The sequence below is a fragment of the Lynx rufus genome, unplaced genomic scaffold (assembly GCF_022079265.1).
Source record: "Lynx rufus isolate CCGP_SWC_20201006 ecotype Redwood Valley unplaced genomic scaffold, mLynRuf1.p SCAF_25, whole genome shotgun sequence".
Lineage (NCBI taxonomy): Eukaryota > Metazoa > Chordata > Mammalia > Carnivora > Felidae > Lynx > Lynx rufus.
The window spans coordinates 13414111-13432989 of record NW_025814840.1 but is presented as its reverse complement, the minus strand read 5'-3'; the positions used below and the strand labels follow the sequence as shown (position 1 = coordinate 13432989).

The following is an 18879-nucleotide window of genomic DNA, read 5'->3' as shown; positions in this document are numbered from 1 at the left end:
CTCCCTCCCTCTCCCCTACATCTCCCCTACATGCATGCTGTCTCTGTCCCTCTCTCAAAAATGTAAATAAATAAAATAGGGGCGCCTGAGTGGCTCAGTCGGTTAAGTGTCCAACTTTGGCTCAGGTCATGATCTGTTTGTGGGTTCAAGCCCCACGTTGGGCTCTGTGCTAACAGCTCAGAGTCTGGAGCCCACTTAGGAGTCTGTGTCTCCCTCTCTCTCTGCCCCTCCCCCGCTTGTACTCTGTCTCTCTCTCAAAAATAAATGAACATTAAATAAATAAATACACACACACATACATACATACATACATAAAATAATCTTTTTAAAAAAGGTATGCCTACATATGCCTGGTACATAACACATGCATGGTATGTGTTGAATGTATGCGTGTGTAGAACTAAAAACCTTATAACCTAAACATGCATGCTAAAAATTCCTCATTCATATAGAGTATCACCACAATGTATCACTAAAACTTATACTTGGAAAGACACCAAAATGTTAAAATTGAATATATTTTTGAATGTCAAGACTGTGGATACATTTTTCTCTTTTGGCCTCTTTTTGTTCTTTCTTTAGATTTTTATGAGTATGTGTAATGTGTGGTTGGTTTTTTTTTTTTTTTTTTTTGAGTATATATAACTTTTAAGTTGTAGGAAAATTTTTAAAAGCTCTAAAGAGCAGTTTTCAATTTCCTAAGACTATCTCCGTGTGTGAGAAACGCTGGGATAATCTTTTTCGAAAAGTGTTTATTACGGAGATTTCTCATATAAACAAAAGTATAGAGAATATAGAATAATGGAGTCCCATATACCACCACCCAGCTTCAGTGATTAGCAATTATGGCAAATCTTGTCTTATTTATACCCCATCTACTCCCACCCCCAAGACTAGATTGTTTTAAAGCAAATTTCTAATATCATATCATAAATATCTACTCAATGTTGGTATCTGCCTGAATTGCCTTAAAATTTTTCTGTTAGCAATTTGTTTATTCAAATCAAGATCCAAATATGCTCTCGACACTACAACTGGTCATGATGTCTCAAGTTTGGTTACAGCCTCTTTTTCAGAGGGATTAGCCTCAAAATTACTAGGCTGAAGCTTCTTCCTCTTACTAGCTGTCACTTACACATCTGAAAACTCCATTTGTAAACTTTGGGTAGTCGATTACTGGGTTCCTTGAGATCAGGATCCTTGTCACCATTCTTTCCACATTTTCCCGGGGACTGTGTCCTGGCAGGAGATTTGGTACTGTGAGACTTCATTCCAGTAGAAACCGATTTGACTGACTGAGTCTTCGTTACACTTTCCCCAGCAGAAAGTTCTTCACTATCACTACTGTTTGCTGAAATAAAAGTAGAAAGAAAAGCGTGAGTAAACAGAAAAGTAACAAAAAATTTGTCACAGACTTTAGTGAAAAATTAATTTAAAAATTAACTGCATGAATTTATTACTCAAATAAATACCTTGCTTTATAGACCCTGCCTAGAAACCTGGAAAATTGTCATGTATAAATACAGTAGCATCTCAGTTTAGGAAAACAAAACCAAAACCAAAAAATGCTTCTTACCTGAATTGCCAATAATAATTTTTTTAAAAAAACATTCAAACTAATCTTCCGTTATACCTGGTAGACTATCAAATGTATCATAATTATAGATTTGAATGGCTTTTTATTCTATTAGATTACTATATATAAAATAGAATACAGCATCTTTTTAAGTGACTCATTGTAGCAACTTAATTTTCACATTTTGGGTTGTATACAGAACAGGTACATGTAACACTTTTTCTACTCCTCTGGCCACAAGCAAACAATGAAAGATAATCATGAAATTCCTTAAAAAAACTTCTTTGGGAATGAACTCTAAACTTTGATGTGTACGATGATTTTTTTTCCTTAAGTAACTCCTACGTCGTAGCTTGTGGACTAAAATAAACCATCAGTTATACTCTGGTAAATATATTCACTATGAAGATTTCACAAATCTGCAAAATAATTATGTTACAACTGCCTTTGCTGATTAAAGCCTCAGTACTGGAACAGAAAGGCTTAACCTTGACTGTTTAACCATGTGAATGAGTAGATGATGGGATTGGTATTTCCATGGATTACCTTTCTGGATACAAAGTATTATCTTAGATTCCATGAGTTAGTTCAACTTTACTAAATTTTTCTCAGAGAATGGCTTCCTCATTCTGATTTATCAAGCCTTAAGCCCAATAATTAAAATGGGAGAATATAATTAACTGTTACTGCTACAGAACAGTGTTTGAATACAATTAAATATACCCACTATACCGCTAAATTATAGGAATACATTAACTGACTCGTTGAAGAGGAGCCCTCCTAGGACCTGTCATTAAATGGTAAAGTCTTGAAGACAAAAACATCACTGTGTAGTAACACTTTAAATATCCTGTTGGTTATTCCAAATAATTGGTGATCAATTTGGCATGTATTTATTGATTCTTTATCTACTAACAGCTACCCCAAAAAAGGCATAGTTGGGCTTTCAAAGCCTGACAAGTATTCTAGATAGGAAAGGTAGATAGCAACTCCTCCCACTGTGGTGTTTTGAGAATGAAGAAACTCCACCACTCCTTTACACACATCTCGAAAGGATCCCCCCCAAACCCCCCACTGCTGCTCTGGAAGCCCTGGCAACTGCTAGCTAAGCCACCCAAGGCTTGGCCCCGCTCTGATGCAGTGGTCTGCCTCAGCCCGGCTTTCACGGCCTTGCTGAGCACAGCCGCCCGGGGCCCCGAGGGACGCCATATTCACCGCCTGGAAGTCATATGGGCTCAGCAGAACCTCGGGGAGCTGGCCGCATAACCCTTTTCTGCACTGAAGTGCAGCCAAGCCGGCCGATAGCAAAGGTCAGGCAGTGGAGGTGGCAGGAGTCTCCTGGAAGAGCAGCAGGAGGTCAGTGTGGGGCACCTGAAAAAAAATTCTTTACATATTTTCTGCTTCTCACTTTGTCTACAAAAGAGAGATTAAATGTGCAGCTCTCAGGAGAAATACAGTATATAAATTCCTGCTGGTCAACAAACAGAGCCATTACTAAAGTTAAATCTTTAGTACTGCTTCTAGCTGCTCTTGGGACACAGAGTTTGGGGTATGAACGACAAAAGTAATAGACTGGACTTGTTGGAGGTACAGCTCTAAAGCTACCTTGATTGTTCTCTTCCAGTCTGATTTTGCCTTGAAGAATTACAAAGCAATCAATTTCACTGTAATAAAAATAATATATAATTGAAGCATTTTCAATTATATGTGATACACACAATGGCAACTGGAAAAACTGTGGGACATAAAACTAACAAAGATGTTGAGTTTACATTACACTGGCTATTATTTTCAAAAGGATTACCTGGTCATTCATCAGCAATCAATACCACTGCTGAATAACACCAGACTGCTTAATCCTAGAATTTACCTAGGATCAGAAGACTTCTGTGTGATTTTTTTGACGGTAGAGACAAAAATCAAAATATTTAACTATCCCATATCCTGAATACCCCTTTCTTAATTGGGGGTGGGGGGGGAGGGGAAACATATCCGCCATTATTTTTATACATAAATAATTAGAGGTTTCACACTTACTGCCTTTTCCCTTTTTTTTGTTGTTTACCACTGCTGCTTTATGGCTTCGCTTCTGCTTTTTTGATGAACTTCCTCCTCCCTGAGATTCTTTCCCTCTTTTCTGACCTGTACAGGCTACGATGGAAAAGAAATGATTAAGTAACACAAAATAAAATCAAGCTTTCCTAGGTATAAATTAATCTCACATTTTAGAAGCATAGAACAATTCTCAAACTATGCATGTTCTTTATGAGCTTTACAAATTATCATAGAATTACTATAATTTTTAGAATAAATTTTCATTAATTGAATTATTACACATAATAAAAGTTTTAAAAAAGCAAATAAAGTATGCACATCCTTCTTAGAAAAATCAGATACAAACTAAAAATAGTTCTCAATATAGAACTGGGAGTTTATGAGTCTAGTAACTCCAAAAACAGGTAAATGATGAAAATAAAAACTGAAATTTGTGAAAATTCAATAGAACCAAAATATTAAGATTTAATTACAGGTGAAAACATTAATGATATAGCTTACAATGATATTAACAACTTTAAAATATCATCATATTAATGGGATAAATTTTAGTAGTAATTCACACTTAGCTGTTTTACCAATTTATTTATTTTAACAGTAACTTCACTGGCAGGGCACTGGTTAACACATATACCATTTGTAAATCCAGCATAATAATCCTATGTAACGTTTCACCTTCTTGGTAGGAAATTATCCTGAAACTTCATAAATGTCTTCCTTTTCTTCAAGGACTAGCCTACATCCTACATCTTCACTAAGACTTTCCATGACTGGCCAGGCTTCATGGCTTGACAACTACTCCAAACTATAGTTTCAGTACATTTTTCTCTATACTATTAACTTGATCCACAGCATCTACTGTGTTTCTATGTATTTCTAATTATATATATATCGTCTACCAGACTATCTTTTCCGGAGATTAATAAAGTCCTGTTTCTATTCAGTACAATGAAATACTATACTGTATACTACTATAGTATTAAAATACTATAATGACATGATACAGATGTGATAAAAATTATGTCATGTTTGCTACAAAAAATATTTCTTAGTCCTGTTACCAACGATAATATCAGTCGAGTATATAAGACATGGCTTCCTTGGTCAAAAACGGAATAGGCCATTAACTGTTTTGTTTGCAACTTCTAGACTGTTTTTTAATTACATCTTAGCAATAACTTCTTCTAAAGCTATTTTAATATAACAACTTAAATAAAACACAAAGAAGGTGATGAAGATAATGACTATATTGAAGCACAGAATCTTAAAAATAATTGTCAGATTTCTCCCTAAAAGAGTTCTAATTCTGAAGCTTTCAGCTGCAAGAAATAAAAAGTAATGGAAGCCACTGGATGTAAGTAAGTAAATGTAAGCCAACTGGAGGGAAATCCTAAATCTAAATTGTAAAATTTACATTTTTACTTCTGACACAATGTGAATTCTCTGGTATCAGTAGACAAATTTCTTAAAATAAGGCCATATGAAATAAATGCTTAAGAATTTCTTTCTTTTTAAAAAAAAATTTTTTTAATGTTTATTCGTTTTTTGTTTTTTTTGTTTTTTTAATTTTTTTTTTTCAACGTTTATTTATTTTTGGGACAGAGAGAGACAGAGCATGAACGGGGGAGGGGCAGAGAGAGGGAGACACAGAATCGGAAACAGGCTCCAGGCTCCGAGCCATCAGCCCAGAGCCTGACGCGGGGCTCCAACTCACGGACCGTGAGATCGTGACCTGGCTGAAGTCGGACGCTTAACCGACTGCGCCACCCAGGCGCCCCACGTTTATTCGTTTTTGAGAGACATAGAGACAGAGACAGAGCAAGCATGAGCGGGAGAGGAGCACAGAGAGAGGGAGACACAGAATCTGAAGCAGTCTCCAGGCTCTGAGCTGTCAGCACAGAGCCTGACATGGGGCTCGAACCCACGAACTGCGAGATCATGACCTGAGCCGAAGTCGGACGCTCAACTGACTGAGCCACCCAGGCGCCCCAAGAATTTATTTCTAAAGAGAGATCAATTCTCTCTTTGCTCTGGTATAGCAGATGGTCTCTGTTACCCTAAATTTGGGAGTACTTCTTCGAAAGTTTCTTTTTGTTTTCAATTTATTTTGAGAGAGAGAGAGAAAGAGAGAGAGAGAGAGAGAGAGAGAGAATATCCCATGACTCACGAACCATGAGATCATGACCTGAGCCAAGACTAAGAGCTGGACACTTAACCGACTGAGCCACCCAGGCGCCCCAGGAGTATTTCTTAAGTTGCATTCTTTTCAACCTAGTCAAGATTAAGATTCAAAAGGGCAATGCTAACCTGCTTCTATCAGAAGCTACTGTATCTCTTTTTTATGGCACACATACTGTAGCTGTATGTGTGAATGTGAAAAACCAAAGAAGATCCCAATTGAACTGCAATTATATCTTTTACTTAATATTTATTTTTTATTTTTATTTTTTTTTAAGTTTATTTATTTTTTTTGAGACAGAGAGAGACAGAGCATGAACGGGGGAGGGTCAGAGAGAGAGGGAGACACAGAATCAGAAGCAGGCTCCAGGCTCCGAGCCATCAGCCCAGAGCCCGACGCGAGGCTCACGGACCGCGAGATCGTGACCTGAGTGACCTGAGCTGAAGTCACACGCTTAACCGACTGAGCCACCCAGGTGCCCCAATATTTATTTTTTAAAAAGAAATGTTTTAAGTCAAGATTTGTGTGACAATGTTCCATCAATTGTATCTCACTAAAGCTGGAAAAAGAAAAAAAGGAAAAAAAAATTGTGTGAGAAAATTAGGAATTAACTCACCTGATGTGTATCACATCTCTTTAAGCTTAGCTAAAAATCTCAAACTAGCATAATAAAAACCGGTATGTTACATAAAGTACACATCCTATCTTTACAGCGAAAAAGTAGGTTTCAAAGCCAACTGTCAGCGTATATTCTATTCATCTAAAGACAACTGAATGAAGTGGTCTGTAAGAAGAATGAAGACACAAGAATAGCTATGGCAAAATCAAAGGGCACCAATACTTTTCAAAGTACTAATTTGGGTTTCCACTTTTAACAACTTCACGGAAAATCAAGAAAGTATTACTGGAGGGTAACATACACATTGCTCCTTCGATCTGGAAGCTATGCATCTAAGAAAGCATCAAATTCCTTTACAAACTCACACAAGTTAGTCAGGCTTGAAAATCAGTTTGACACGGTTGTCTGAGGAAAGCAGTGCCTGGACAGTTGGTTGCTCCAAACCCCTACATACAGTATTTGGTTAAGGGTGGAGGGGTCTGTCAACAAATCAAAATGTTTGTGAGAAAACGCACATCGGTTACAATTGCGAAAACAACGTTACAGATATATATTGAAGCTGCTCATGCCACATAGTCAACCAGCGTATAAGGAATCTTCAAAAAGGTGTGGATTTGGGCCTGGGTGCGTCCCCAGCACGTGCTCTGGTCCCCTGGGGATGTCACGGACAGCTCACGCACGGGACGGTAAGTCCCCCCCCAAGCTTTTCAGCGCATTCGCTATCCATTACTCAAAGCACCCTTCCAATTTCCATTTTTACCGCGTTCACGCAAGGACTTCACTTCTGCGCCTCGTGCTCTAACGAGCGCTACCGTGAAGCCCTTGGAAACGTCAGAAGGTTCTACACTACGCCAACGGACACGGCTCGGCCCTCACCTCTGTCGGGGTGCTCTGGTTCCGGCTGATTGCTGCCGCTGGAGCTCACGCTGGCGTCAAAGCCTGCCGGCGAACTGGTCCCTTCCGACTGGAGGTCCTGCAGCTCCCCCGCGACACTGTCCACCTCAATTGTGCTATCGGTCTCACTCTTGATACTGCGAACCTCTTCTTGGTTCGGGGCCAGCGGCTCCGACACGGTCACCGAAGACTGCTGCCGACCGGCTTCCGTTACAGTGACCGAGGAAGGCGACTCGGGGGTGGTAGGGGGGGTGTTGAGCACGGAGTTGCTGCCGCTGCTGGGAAATTCCGCTTTTTTGTCAGTGACCTCCGCCGGCTTCTCCTCGGCGGGCTTACTGTCGGCGCCGGCCGGCGGCGGTGTTTCCAGCTCGGCGCTGGGGGGGCAGCCCTCCTCCTCGGCCACCGGCTGCAACGAGCCCTCTGCGGACGCCTCCTCGGGGGCGGGATGGGGCGGGGAGGCTGCTGCCTCAGTGTCCGAGTCTGAAAAGAGCTCCTTCAGAGTCTTCTTCGGCCACTGTCCCTGAATGCTCGACCACACGTCTTTCCGATCTTTAGCTCTGCTGTTCTGAAGTCTCTCATCAGAGTTATTTAAAAGTTTTATCCTTTTTTCTGCCACTTCTGAAAATCCTGAATAGAAACCGGTTGTCCGTAGAGATTTTCGCTTTTCCTCCAAACCGTTGTATTTCTTCGTTGGCGTCATCTTTGTTTTTGATTTTTCGTCCTCCTCTTCATCCGAAGAGCTGTTGCTGCTGTTCTCTATGCAAAGTGATTCTTTGCTCTTGGCCTTCTCTTCCTTTTTGCCAGGCGATCCAGTTTTCAAACACTCCTCTGTAGTGCAATACCTTCTTTTACCACGTTTGACTTGAGGCTTTGAAGACTTCTCTGCACTGTCCTTCTTACCGTCTTTTCTCTTTTTTGTGATTTCATCGTCTTCTTCATAATCCGTATCTTCAGATAATCCTTCCATATCTTTTCTTAATCTTTCTGGAGATTTTGACACCGCTTTGGAGATCACCGAATCTGCATGGACTTTGTTGTCTTCTAGCAAAGATGAACTGTTCTGTTCCTCTTTTGCAATAAGATCGTTTCTGGTATGGGTCAAATGATCGATCTTCGATTCCTCTTTGCCACTGTGGTCTCTGTCTTGAGCACCTGTCTCATCCTCCTGCTCACTGTCTTCAGCAGAACTTTCAGAAGCTAGAAAAGAAGAAACACCGGTGAGTATGATAAGGACACCAGCAGTGTCTTCCCTGTGCATGGCCCTCTCTCTATATATTAGCCCCTATGTTTACAGTCCTCTTGGATTGCTAGGTTTCATCGTTATTTTGCAGGTGACGAAACTAAGCTTTGGAGATTTAAGACACTCACACAATGATGGTAATTTTTTTTAAGGTAGCCTTCATGCCCAGCATGAGTTGGAACTCATGACCCTGAGATTGAGACGTTAGCTGAGATCAAGAGTCTGATGCTTAACTGACTGAGGCACCCAGGTGTCCCATGATGGTAACGTTGTGTACTGTGACCATGCTTGTAGTTACACCACCATATATTTTTGCCAAAACACATCAAATGGTAAATGTAAAAGTTGTGAATTTTATTGTTTGTAGGTTATACCTCAATAAAGCAGATTATGAAAAAGAAACTCCTCCAAATTTATGAGTAGAAAATAACTGCAGTCAGGATGTAATCCCGGGTTATTCTAACTTCAAAGTCTGTATATGAAATTGTAAGCTTCATTTTCTTTTTTTTTTTTTTTTTTCAACGTTTATTTATTTTTGGGACAGAGAGAGACAGAGCATGAACGGGGGAGGGGCAGAGAGAGAGGGAGACACAGAATCGGAAACAGGCTCCAGGCTCGGAGCCATCAGCCCAGAGCCTGACGCGGGGCTCGAACTCACAGACCGCGAGATCGTGACCTGGCTGAAGTCGGACGCTTAGCCGACTGCGCCACCCAGGCGCCCCTGTAAGCTTCATTTTCAATGTAGCAATGATTAGGCAAAGATTTGTGAACAATGAATTTCCAAATTGTTTTTTGTCTTTTTTTTTTTTTTTTTTTTTTTTTATAAAAGAGAGAGGGAGCATGAGCGGGGGAGAGGGGCAGAGGGAAAGAGAATCTCAAGCAGGCTCCACGCCCAGCACAGAGCCCAAGGCGGGGCTCGATCCTATGACCCTGAGATCGGGACCTAAGCCGAAATCAAGAGTTGAATGTTTGACTGAGCCACCCAGGTGCCCTGTTTTCTACAATGTTTTGAAGAGTAGACCCAATTAACTTAAGTAACTGATACATTACATAAAAATATTTACACAATTTATTTCTTGAAAGTACATTTTAGTAAATGGATTCAACTAAGTATAAAAAGTACTTGCCTTTATCATGATTTTAATAAAACATTTACTGAGAAACTGCTACATGCCAGATACTTTGGTACGCTTTGCATAGACTGTCTGACTCAGTCTCACAAAAACCCTATGAGGGGTATATTATTATTAACCCCATTTTATAGTTTAGGAGACCAGGATTTAGAGAGGTTAAACCACTCCAAAGAGCTAGTAAAAGTAGAGAAGAAACAGAAACCTAAGTCATTTGGCTCCTGAATTTATAATTGTGACTACAACACTACCTATGTTCTTTAGCTAAGTTTGCTACAAGTAAAAAAGACAGACACAATTAAGGTAGTTAAAAACATTTAAACGTTTCAATGTGTTTCTGTACAACCGAACTGTTTTAATTATCAAAGCACTGCATATATGACTAAAAACAAATGGAAACTCAACAGAAAACCAACAGCTCTTTTTCTTCCTTCCCAAGCCTCCAAAGTCTCAAAACCATGTTTTCTGATAGTATATAATTAAGAGATGTGCTCGCTTAGGAAGTTTAGCCTGCAATGAGCCATGGGTATTGTATTAATACTCCTGTCTCCTGCCATACTTTCCATATATAGTTATCTTCAGTTAATTATTTAAAAAAAATTTTTTTTAATGTTTTTATTTTTGAGACAGAGAGAGGCAGAGCATGAGCAGGGGAGGGGCAGAGAGACAGGCAGACACAGAATCCAGAGCAGCCTCCAGGCTCTGAGCTGTGAGCACAGAGCCCGACGTGGGGCTCAAACTCACGGATTGTGAGATCATGACCTGAGTCAAATTAATTAAATATACATATATTTATATGTATATATATATACATATAATATATATATACATATAATATATGTAATATATATATTATATAATATATAATATATATAACACAATATATATACATATGTGTATATATGTATATATATGTATGTATAATATAAATAACATAATTAAATATACTGTTTATAATATACATAAATGTGGTTCACTACAGAAAGAAGCACCACACTTGACAAACTTCCTTCCTCATAGAGCCATTTCTCCAAGCTTCCAAAAGTCCTTCCTTTTGACGGTACATCTTCCTTTTCTAAGGCTTTTTCACATTTATTTCAGTTGCTCCATGCAGCCAAGCACTCCATCCAGCTCCCTTATTCACCGAATCTCTCTATCCTGAAGACCTACTTTCTACTCCATTTAGTTTGGTGGCTCTCTGGGTCTGCTCTAACAGCTATCATCTTAGTAATTCCCTTCATTACTTTCTTTTTTGCTTTTTTATATTTATTTATTTATTCTGAGAGAGAGGGAGAGAGCGCGAGCATGCACGGGGGGGGGAGGAGAGAGAGACAGAAAGAAAGAGAGAGAGAGAGAGAGAGAGAGAGAGAGAGAGAGAGAGAGAGAGAATGAATGAATCCCAAGCAGGCTCTGCGCTGTCAGCACAGAGCCTGATGCTGCACTCTGTCCCACGAACCCTGAGATCATGACCTGAGCCGAAATCAAGAGACAGACACTTAACTGACTGAACCACCCAGGCCCCCCCACCTTCACTGCTTTCTCTTGACTGAGACCCACAGGTATGTGAATTGCCCATCTTCCTCCTTCTTGGTTTATTCCCAGATTGTCTTGGAGCACATCATCTAGTACTTTCCTTAAAAAGGCACAAGGAGGTAAATATTCTTTGTCCTTACGTGTCCAAATACATCTTTACTCTCAAATTTCATCGTTTTATCGATAGTTTAACCAGGTACAGAATTCTAAGTTGAAAATTATTTTCCTTCAAAAATTTGAAGGTACTGCCCCTTGCCTTATAGTTTAAAAACACTACTTTCATTTATCTCCTCAACCATAGTGGTGGTTTTTTATTCCTGGTATTTTTAATTTCATAATAACGTACTGTGGCATGGTTCTTTATTCACGAATTTATTAGGTACCGGGTAGGCTCGTTCAATTTAAAGATTCGTGTCTGTCAGTTCTGGAGATTTTTCTTCTTTTAGTTACCTGTTTATTCCTCTGTCCACCTGAGGACTATTCTAGGATAATCTTAGTGATTGGTATGTATATGGAAGACTGGGGAGGAGAACCCACCACCACATATACAGCATTCTCTAAGACAGATAGAACTGCCACACTATATAATACAGCACGGAGTGATGAGGTACAAATCAAAAAATAAATAACATAGTCGTGAGACAGTTCATAAGAAAACTAGGGTTTCGCTTTTTCAAAATCCAACTGCTTTTTAGTTACTTATAACCAGGCATGCTGTTCCCATGCCTTCTTGATTCCTCAGGCGGATTCTAGCAGTAATGCTGGTGTCACTCTCCCCAGCGTGAAAAACAAAGATATACACACGTGAGTATACTCTAACCACAGTGGTGTGCGCGGTTACCTGTTCATTTCTTCCCCTCTGATTTCACTATTTACTATTCAGTATCACTCATCTTCTTACATTTCTATCACTGCTTTCTTACATTTTCTCAAAGTTTTCCTCAACTCCAAACTGTGTTTGACTGAATTTTAATTTCAATGTCTAATTCTAGGTGTTTCTTGTTCTCTGTTACTTTATCACTGTATCCTGTTCTTGTTTTACAGATGCTTGCGGGTTCTCTGAGATTAATAATAACCGGAGAGAACTAATATGCTTCTTACCTTCATTATCTCTCTCCTCAAGGGTCACTCCTTCCGTCTTAGTTTCCACATTTTACGTGGGAGCTCTCCTTGACTGTTCACACTGAAGGGATGACCTACTAAAACCTGACTGTATTGGTAGGGCTTATTAATGGATAAGCTTTCCATTAGGTGATTCAGCAGGGATCTAGTTTACTTGAGGGGATCTCTGGTGCCTAAATGTGAAATATTATTCTCTAGAGATATTCAATCACTCCACAGAATTCCAACAATCACCCACCCTCTTGTTCTGTTCCCAGCTCATCTCATGCCAGGGAAGAGACTCCTAGCTATCTGTGTTCTACACTCATGGGTGGCCTCAATTTTTCTTTATATATGCATGTACATATACATATGCATTCATAGCAGCAATCATTTTTAAGCTGGAAATAACCTGAATGTCTTAAATTTGATCTATGGCCAAATCAAAAATAAAATTTACCACAGAAAAGAGAAAATATGAAGAAGAGAATATGTGAAAGGTTACAAATATGGCACTTGTGATGGTCATTGTTGAATTATGTACAATAGGAAAAATAATGAAAATAATCTAAATACCTTTTTTCATCAAGAATTAAATAAATAGTGATACAGCCATTCAGTTGTATGAATGTGCTGATATGAAAAGATTTATCAGTTCTACTATGGCAAGCCCCCCTGAAAAGGTGGGGTTTTGTAGTGTTAATGATCCCATTTATAAAAATATCATATCTGTGCATATGTATATATATTTGTTTGGGATATGTATTAATGTGTTAATATGGAACATATAAATATATATTAATAATTACATATTACAACACACATATATCATACACGTGGCATGTTAACACAATTTCTGAAATAATACGCTAACAAAAATGGGGACAATAGGAGAGAACAATAGAATGCATAAGCCAAAAAGCAGATGGATGAGAGTAAACAGACCCAAGCCAGCAGTGAATAGAGCTGAGAAAAAACCCAATTCTCCATGGACTCTTCAATAAAAATTGGCTGTATCAGGTGACTGTGAAAATGAAAAGTGGAGGAGGCAGCTTAACATAAGGAGCATCGGGTGAACATTATTCAAAAAGCATCTAGATCCCTAGGTCCTCACCCCTGCCATGGGTTGCCAGGTGACCACTCTTCTGGAGGTTTATTTTCTGAAGATGGTGAAGACAGGATTTCTGGCCTAGGCAATGCTAAGAACTATTGAAGGCGCAGGTACAGATGTGATGCTGAACTCAGTGGGATCAGTGAACTACAACTGCTAAGAATTTCCCCTCCTTCCTTCCCTAATCCTCAACTGGATCCTAAACGCTAGAAGACATTCTCTTACCTTCCAGTCAGGGCTGGAAGACTCTTTTCTCTGGGATGCAACTGGACTAAGAAAAAGACCTAAAGACCTGACAGTAGTCGTCCTCTCCAAAAAATGGCCCACCCAGATTACCTTAGAGTGAAATTAACTCAAAGTTGACAAGTCCCAACCATGTGCTCAAGATTCCTAATCAGGAGAAGACAGCCAAGGAAAAAGTCCTTCATAGGGAAGAGATCAAAACAATAAAGCAGGAAAAAGCAAACTGGAAGTAGCTAACCATGCAAAAGAAGAACAAAAAATTTACAATATCCTTTGGAAAGAGCAAAACCAGAAAGGTTAAGATCTTGTACCCATCTTGAAAGAAGAGAATGGTATGAGAACACGTAGAAAATGAAGAGCTCTTGAAAATTAAAAATATACCAGCTGTCACCAAACATTACGGCAGTAAATTAAATAGTTTTTAAAAGGATAAGAGGATGGGGCACGAGAGTGGCTTCTTAGTAGGTTGAGTGTCCAACTTTGGCTCAGGTCATGATCTCACGGTTCGTGAGTTTGAGCCCCACGTCGGGCTTGCATCTGCCAGCCTGTTAGCATACAGCCTGCTTTGGATCCTCTGTCTCCCTCTCTCTGCCCCTTTGCCACTTGTGCTCTTCCCAAAATAAATATTTTTTAAATAATAAACGAGGGGCGCCTGGGTGGCGCAGTCGGTTAAGCGTCCGACTTCAGCCAGGTCACGATCTCGCGGTCCGTGAGTTCGAGCCCCACGTCGGGCTCTGGGCTGACGGCTCAGAGCCTGGAGCCTGTTTCCGATTCTGTGTCTCCCTCTCTCTCTGCCCCTCCCCCGTTCATGCTCTGTCTCTCTCTGTCCCAAAAATAAATAAAAACGTTGAAAAAAAAAATTAAAAAAAAAATAAATAAATAAACGAAAGGATCAGAAGACAAAGTTGAGAAAATTTCCAAGAAATCAGAGAAAAAAAGACCAAAGAATGAATAACCTCATCCCCCAAACAATAAACATATTAAAATATACTACAGAAAATGCAATACTGATATAATGGTAAGTCAAAAAAATCCAAAACAAAAAACAAGAGAGAACAGTAAAATGCAGAGGAAGAAATAATCAACAAAATAATTCAAGAAAAGCACCTGGAACAAAAAGGCTCAAGTTTCTAGAATGAAAAGAGCCTAGCAACTACTCAAGACAGTGGATGAAAATATATCCACACAAGGCATAATCACCGTGAAATTTTAGGACATTAGAAACAAAGATTCCAGATTCCAAAGAGAAGCAAAAGCCAAAAAGAAAAAAAAAAACAAACAAAACCAAAACAAAGAACAAAAAAACCCACAAAAAACCTAAGTGATAACAAACAAGTCACACAGAAAGAATCAGGAATTGTAAGAGCTCTGAACTTCGACCAGAAACAACATCAGAAAAGACAGGTGAGGGGCACCTGGGTGGTTCAGTCAGTTTAGCATCTGACTCCTGATTTGGCTCAGATCACGATCTCACAGTTTGTGAGTTCAAGCCGCACATCGGGCTGTGCGCTGACAGTGCAGAGCCTGCTTGGGATTCTCTCTCCCCTTCTCTTGGCCCCCTCCCCTGCTCACACTCTCTCTCTCTCTCTCTTTCTGAAAATAAATAAACTAAAAAAAAAAAAGACAATTGAACAATGCTAATAAAATGCTGAAGGAAAACCATTCAACTCAGCTAAACCATGCACAGAATAAAGATATTCTCAGATGCACACAGTCTCTAAAAATTTGCTTTCCTTCTCACTCACTTGTTCTTAGCAAGTTACTAGAGAATATGCTCCACCACAATGAGAGTATGCCGAGGGTGAAACAGACATGAGATGCCAGAACAAAGCAATTCCAAGGGCTCCTCTGAAGACTGATCCCTAGAATAGGATCTCCCCAGGAAGCTATCTGTGTACCAGATGCAGAAGGAAACCAGTCCTACACAGTGTCCTTTCCAAAGAAATAGCAAGGACCACCATCACTAAGATGCCTGCTGCCACCACACTGTCCGAACGCGTTTAAATAGATTTAGCTTGTTTGAACAACGTGTTGATAAAACTCCAGCTCTCCCCTCTATGTCTTGCAAGGTGTTATTGGGATCAGTGGACTACATCATTGTACCCAGGAGAAATGCTTCGCTCTGACCTGCACCTGAAAGCTAGAAGTTCGTTTGGTGAAGCCTAGAATCAGAAAACACAGAGCGGCTCGTTGCCGCCACGCTCCTGTTCGTCCTGGCTGTGGTGAGCCCCGGTGTTTCCCAGAACTCCCTTCTGACCCTGCCCCACCGAATTCCCTGAGAGATGCTTCTGCGAATTCTCAGAGCAGCTGAATATGAAACCAGAATATGACCTACAGACTCCGTTCACGTAACATTCTCAGGGAGCCTTCACAGCAAGGCTTGTGCTGGCTACTCCGTGTTTTAAAAATTCATCTGCTGTTTGGAAATATGTATTTATGTTTAATATATACATATATGTTTATTCAAAAGAAAAGTTAAGGAATGATCACACTAAAATCAGGATATTAATTACTTCTGGGGCAGAAATGCAAAATTCTTTTAAATAAATGTTATTTGTTCACCACTATGGTGGACACACCAACATTCATATTGTATTATTTAGTTATAGGTCATTCTGCCTCAAATATTAATAGGCAATAATGCTATCATGAAAGAGGATCATAATAGATGCAATCAAGATAAACAAAATTGGGTATTCTTAACAAAAAATTCAGTGTAATTTTATAGTCTAAAATTACCTAACACAAACCATGTTTTACGTGGCAACAGAAAGGACAGTACCTGAGAAAAAAAACACAGTACTATAGGGTAAATAATAAATTGTAACTAAAATTTAAGGATGCCTTTAGATCTACTAATAACAGAAGTACTTCCAAGCCTCAATCAATGGCTGATTTTATTTCAAGTAATAACAGGCAACAAAATTCTGGTCCAATTAAAAAACGGTACATTGCCTTTACAGAATTTGATTCGTAACAAAACACAGAGTTGCAAGCAACAGGGTATTTGTTAGGTTTACCTTGAAGTCCATTGAGGATAGAAGTAATTTCTATGGATTTAATGTGAGCTGTATCAGAGTTTTTGGCATCAGTAAGATCCAGTTTAGATACCATTTCAGGAGATGGATTTGTCTGAAAAGGTGGTTTTGACAAGCGCCGAAGTTTACAGTTTTTAGGAGAGTATTTTTCATCTCTGTCTTTTTCTTTGTCTAATTTATTCTAGGTTAAGAAAAACAGTATGCCATGTTAGCCATAGTTTATCATGAAGTATTTACTGTAACAATGCTAATACTCATTTTAAACTCAAAGTTGTATCACATATTAAATAATATGAAAAGACAGAATATAAGAAGCTCCTCTAAACAGCCAGAGGTGTTTTTTTTTTTCCCCAAAGGTACTGCAGGATGAGCAAAAAGTTTTTGTCTAATATTTACATTTTAACTGTGGAAGTAAACCAAAGATCCTATGAACAATTCAGACTAAAACCTCATACTGCTAATAACTGGTGTTACAAATTCTTCAAAATTAAATCACAACAGGCTTAAATATTCATAAAAAAATTTTCAACCCGGTAGTTTTAAAACTTGTAACATTTTCAATATAAAATGTGGGCTGGGAGCGACAAAATTCCTAACATCTTCATTTAGTTGACAACTGGGAATAATAACTCTACAAATGATCTGTTGTGAAGTTAACTTGGAAGAAACCTACCTGTTCATTGATAAAGTAACATTTCTGGAAGAAATGAGAAATTTTCTCCAATTGACTGTTTACAAATAAGAGGAGCAGAGGCTAACTAAAATATTTCCTGGAAACTATTTTTTAAATCTGGTCTTAAAATAATTTATAGAAAAAAAATCACATTTAGACAAGCTTCCTGAATGACGATGTAGAGCATGATGGTGTAGCAGACAACTCTGAAATCCTGTTATACAGGTCTGACTATAGAATCTGTGGCTATTTTCACACTTCTCCCAAATACAGTACATGACTATCACCATTCTGGATGCACAGAAGATAATTCATTGCATACTATAGATGCTTTGGGGTAATGGTTCCCCAAGGGTGGTCCCTGTACCAGCACCCTGAGTTGCAGCTACTGGATTGCCATATCAAAACTTGAGAACCAGACCCAATTTTACAGTGAGAAAAGAGTAACTATGTTGGGGGAAAGCTTGCACTATTTGGGGCCAGTAGCAGGAAAGTAACAGTTCTTCACTGTGAATATGAAGACTGAATTTCAGAAGAACTACTAAGCACACCTCAACTATATGTTACCTAACGAATGGTCAACTTTCTAATAAAACACTTAAAAGATTTAGTCTTAGAATATATAAGAGTAAATCTATCATACATAAGAGTAACAGTAATTTCCATACAAGTTCATTAATAGAGTCCCAATGGTTCATCTACAGTATGGCTCACAGAGTCCTATGAACACATCCTAAGCTACTGCTAATACAGTCAGCTAAAGATGAAGAGAAAAAGAGAAGGTACAGATAGGCTCTCGTCTGCCTTCAGATACCTTCTTTTCTTCCTCTGAATAGTTTACAGCCCTCACACTAAGCCAGGCTCCCAGCCATACTATTTTATGGCTCCTAGCTGGAGATGAGAGGGGCAAAAAGGGATTGAAATAAGTGAAATCTGGCTGGGTGGCCTTACATGATGTCGGAACTACAAAAGCCTCAGAGATCATTTTTCCAAATGCCTTTTCCAAAGTATCATTTCCAAAATACCTTCCCATAAGGTGACAATATCGATTGTACCCAAATCTAGCACTTGATAAATTTGCCGTTTTAAGAGAGTATTTTCATTTCTACTAACACTGATGGCATCATTTTGGAGGAAAATTTCTGCAATTAACACCTATCATGTAGGAAAAAAAGTTCTTTTAGCAAAGTAAGCACTTACCTTTATTTTCTTCCGATGTTTTATCTTTGGCACATTTTTATCAGCAGGTCTTACTATTTTATCTGCTTTAATCCACTCATCATATCTAAAATGAAAGGAAATTAATATAAATATGCAAAACATCACAGAACTATGCCATATTAAAGAAAAATTCATAAACAGAATCGTAACATTTTAGAACAGGGAAGGACCTTGGAGACCATTTAGCTCAACTTCCTGGTTCAATGAATAAAGCTACCAAGGCCCCAAAAGAGAGATCAAGTGATTTGCCCAAGGACAGAATGTCA

The 18879-nt window shown here is 39.0% G+C and overlaps 1 protein-coding gene across 7 annotated transcripts in view; it reads right to left on the bottom strand.

The window, feature by feature from the left end:
• The window catches only part of ARID4B (AT-rich interaction domain 4B), a 156901-nt gene that overhangs the window by 10691 nt on the left and 127331 nt on the right, over positions 1 to 18879 (bottom strand). For 6 of the 7 annotated variants that reach the window (XM_047088584.1, XM_047088580.1, XM_047088585.1 and 3 more), the window contains 5 exons: positions 18593 to 18677; positions 16702 to 16900; positions 7306 to 8520; positions 3614 to 3727; positions 1136 to 1351 (listed from right to left, as the gene is read on the bottom strand). In XM_047088584.1, the coding sequence (XP_046944540.1) occupies positions 1136 to 1351; positions 3614 to 3727; positions 7306 to 8520; positions 16702 to 16900; positions 18593 to 18677 (1829 nt within the window). Of the gene's footprint in view, positions 1 to 1135; positions 1352 to 2791; positions 2948 to 3613; positions 3728 to 7305; positions 8521 to 16701; positions 16901 to 18592; positions 18678 to 18879 lie in introns of those variants that run through there. The other variant, XR_006963703.1, reaches the window with a different exon arrangement.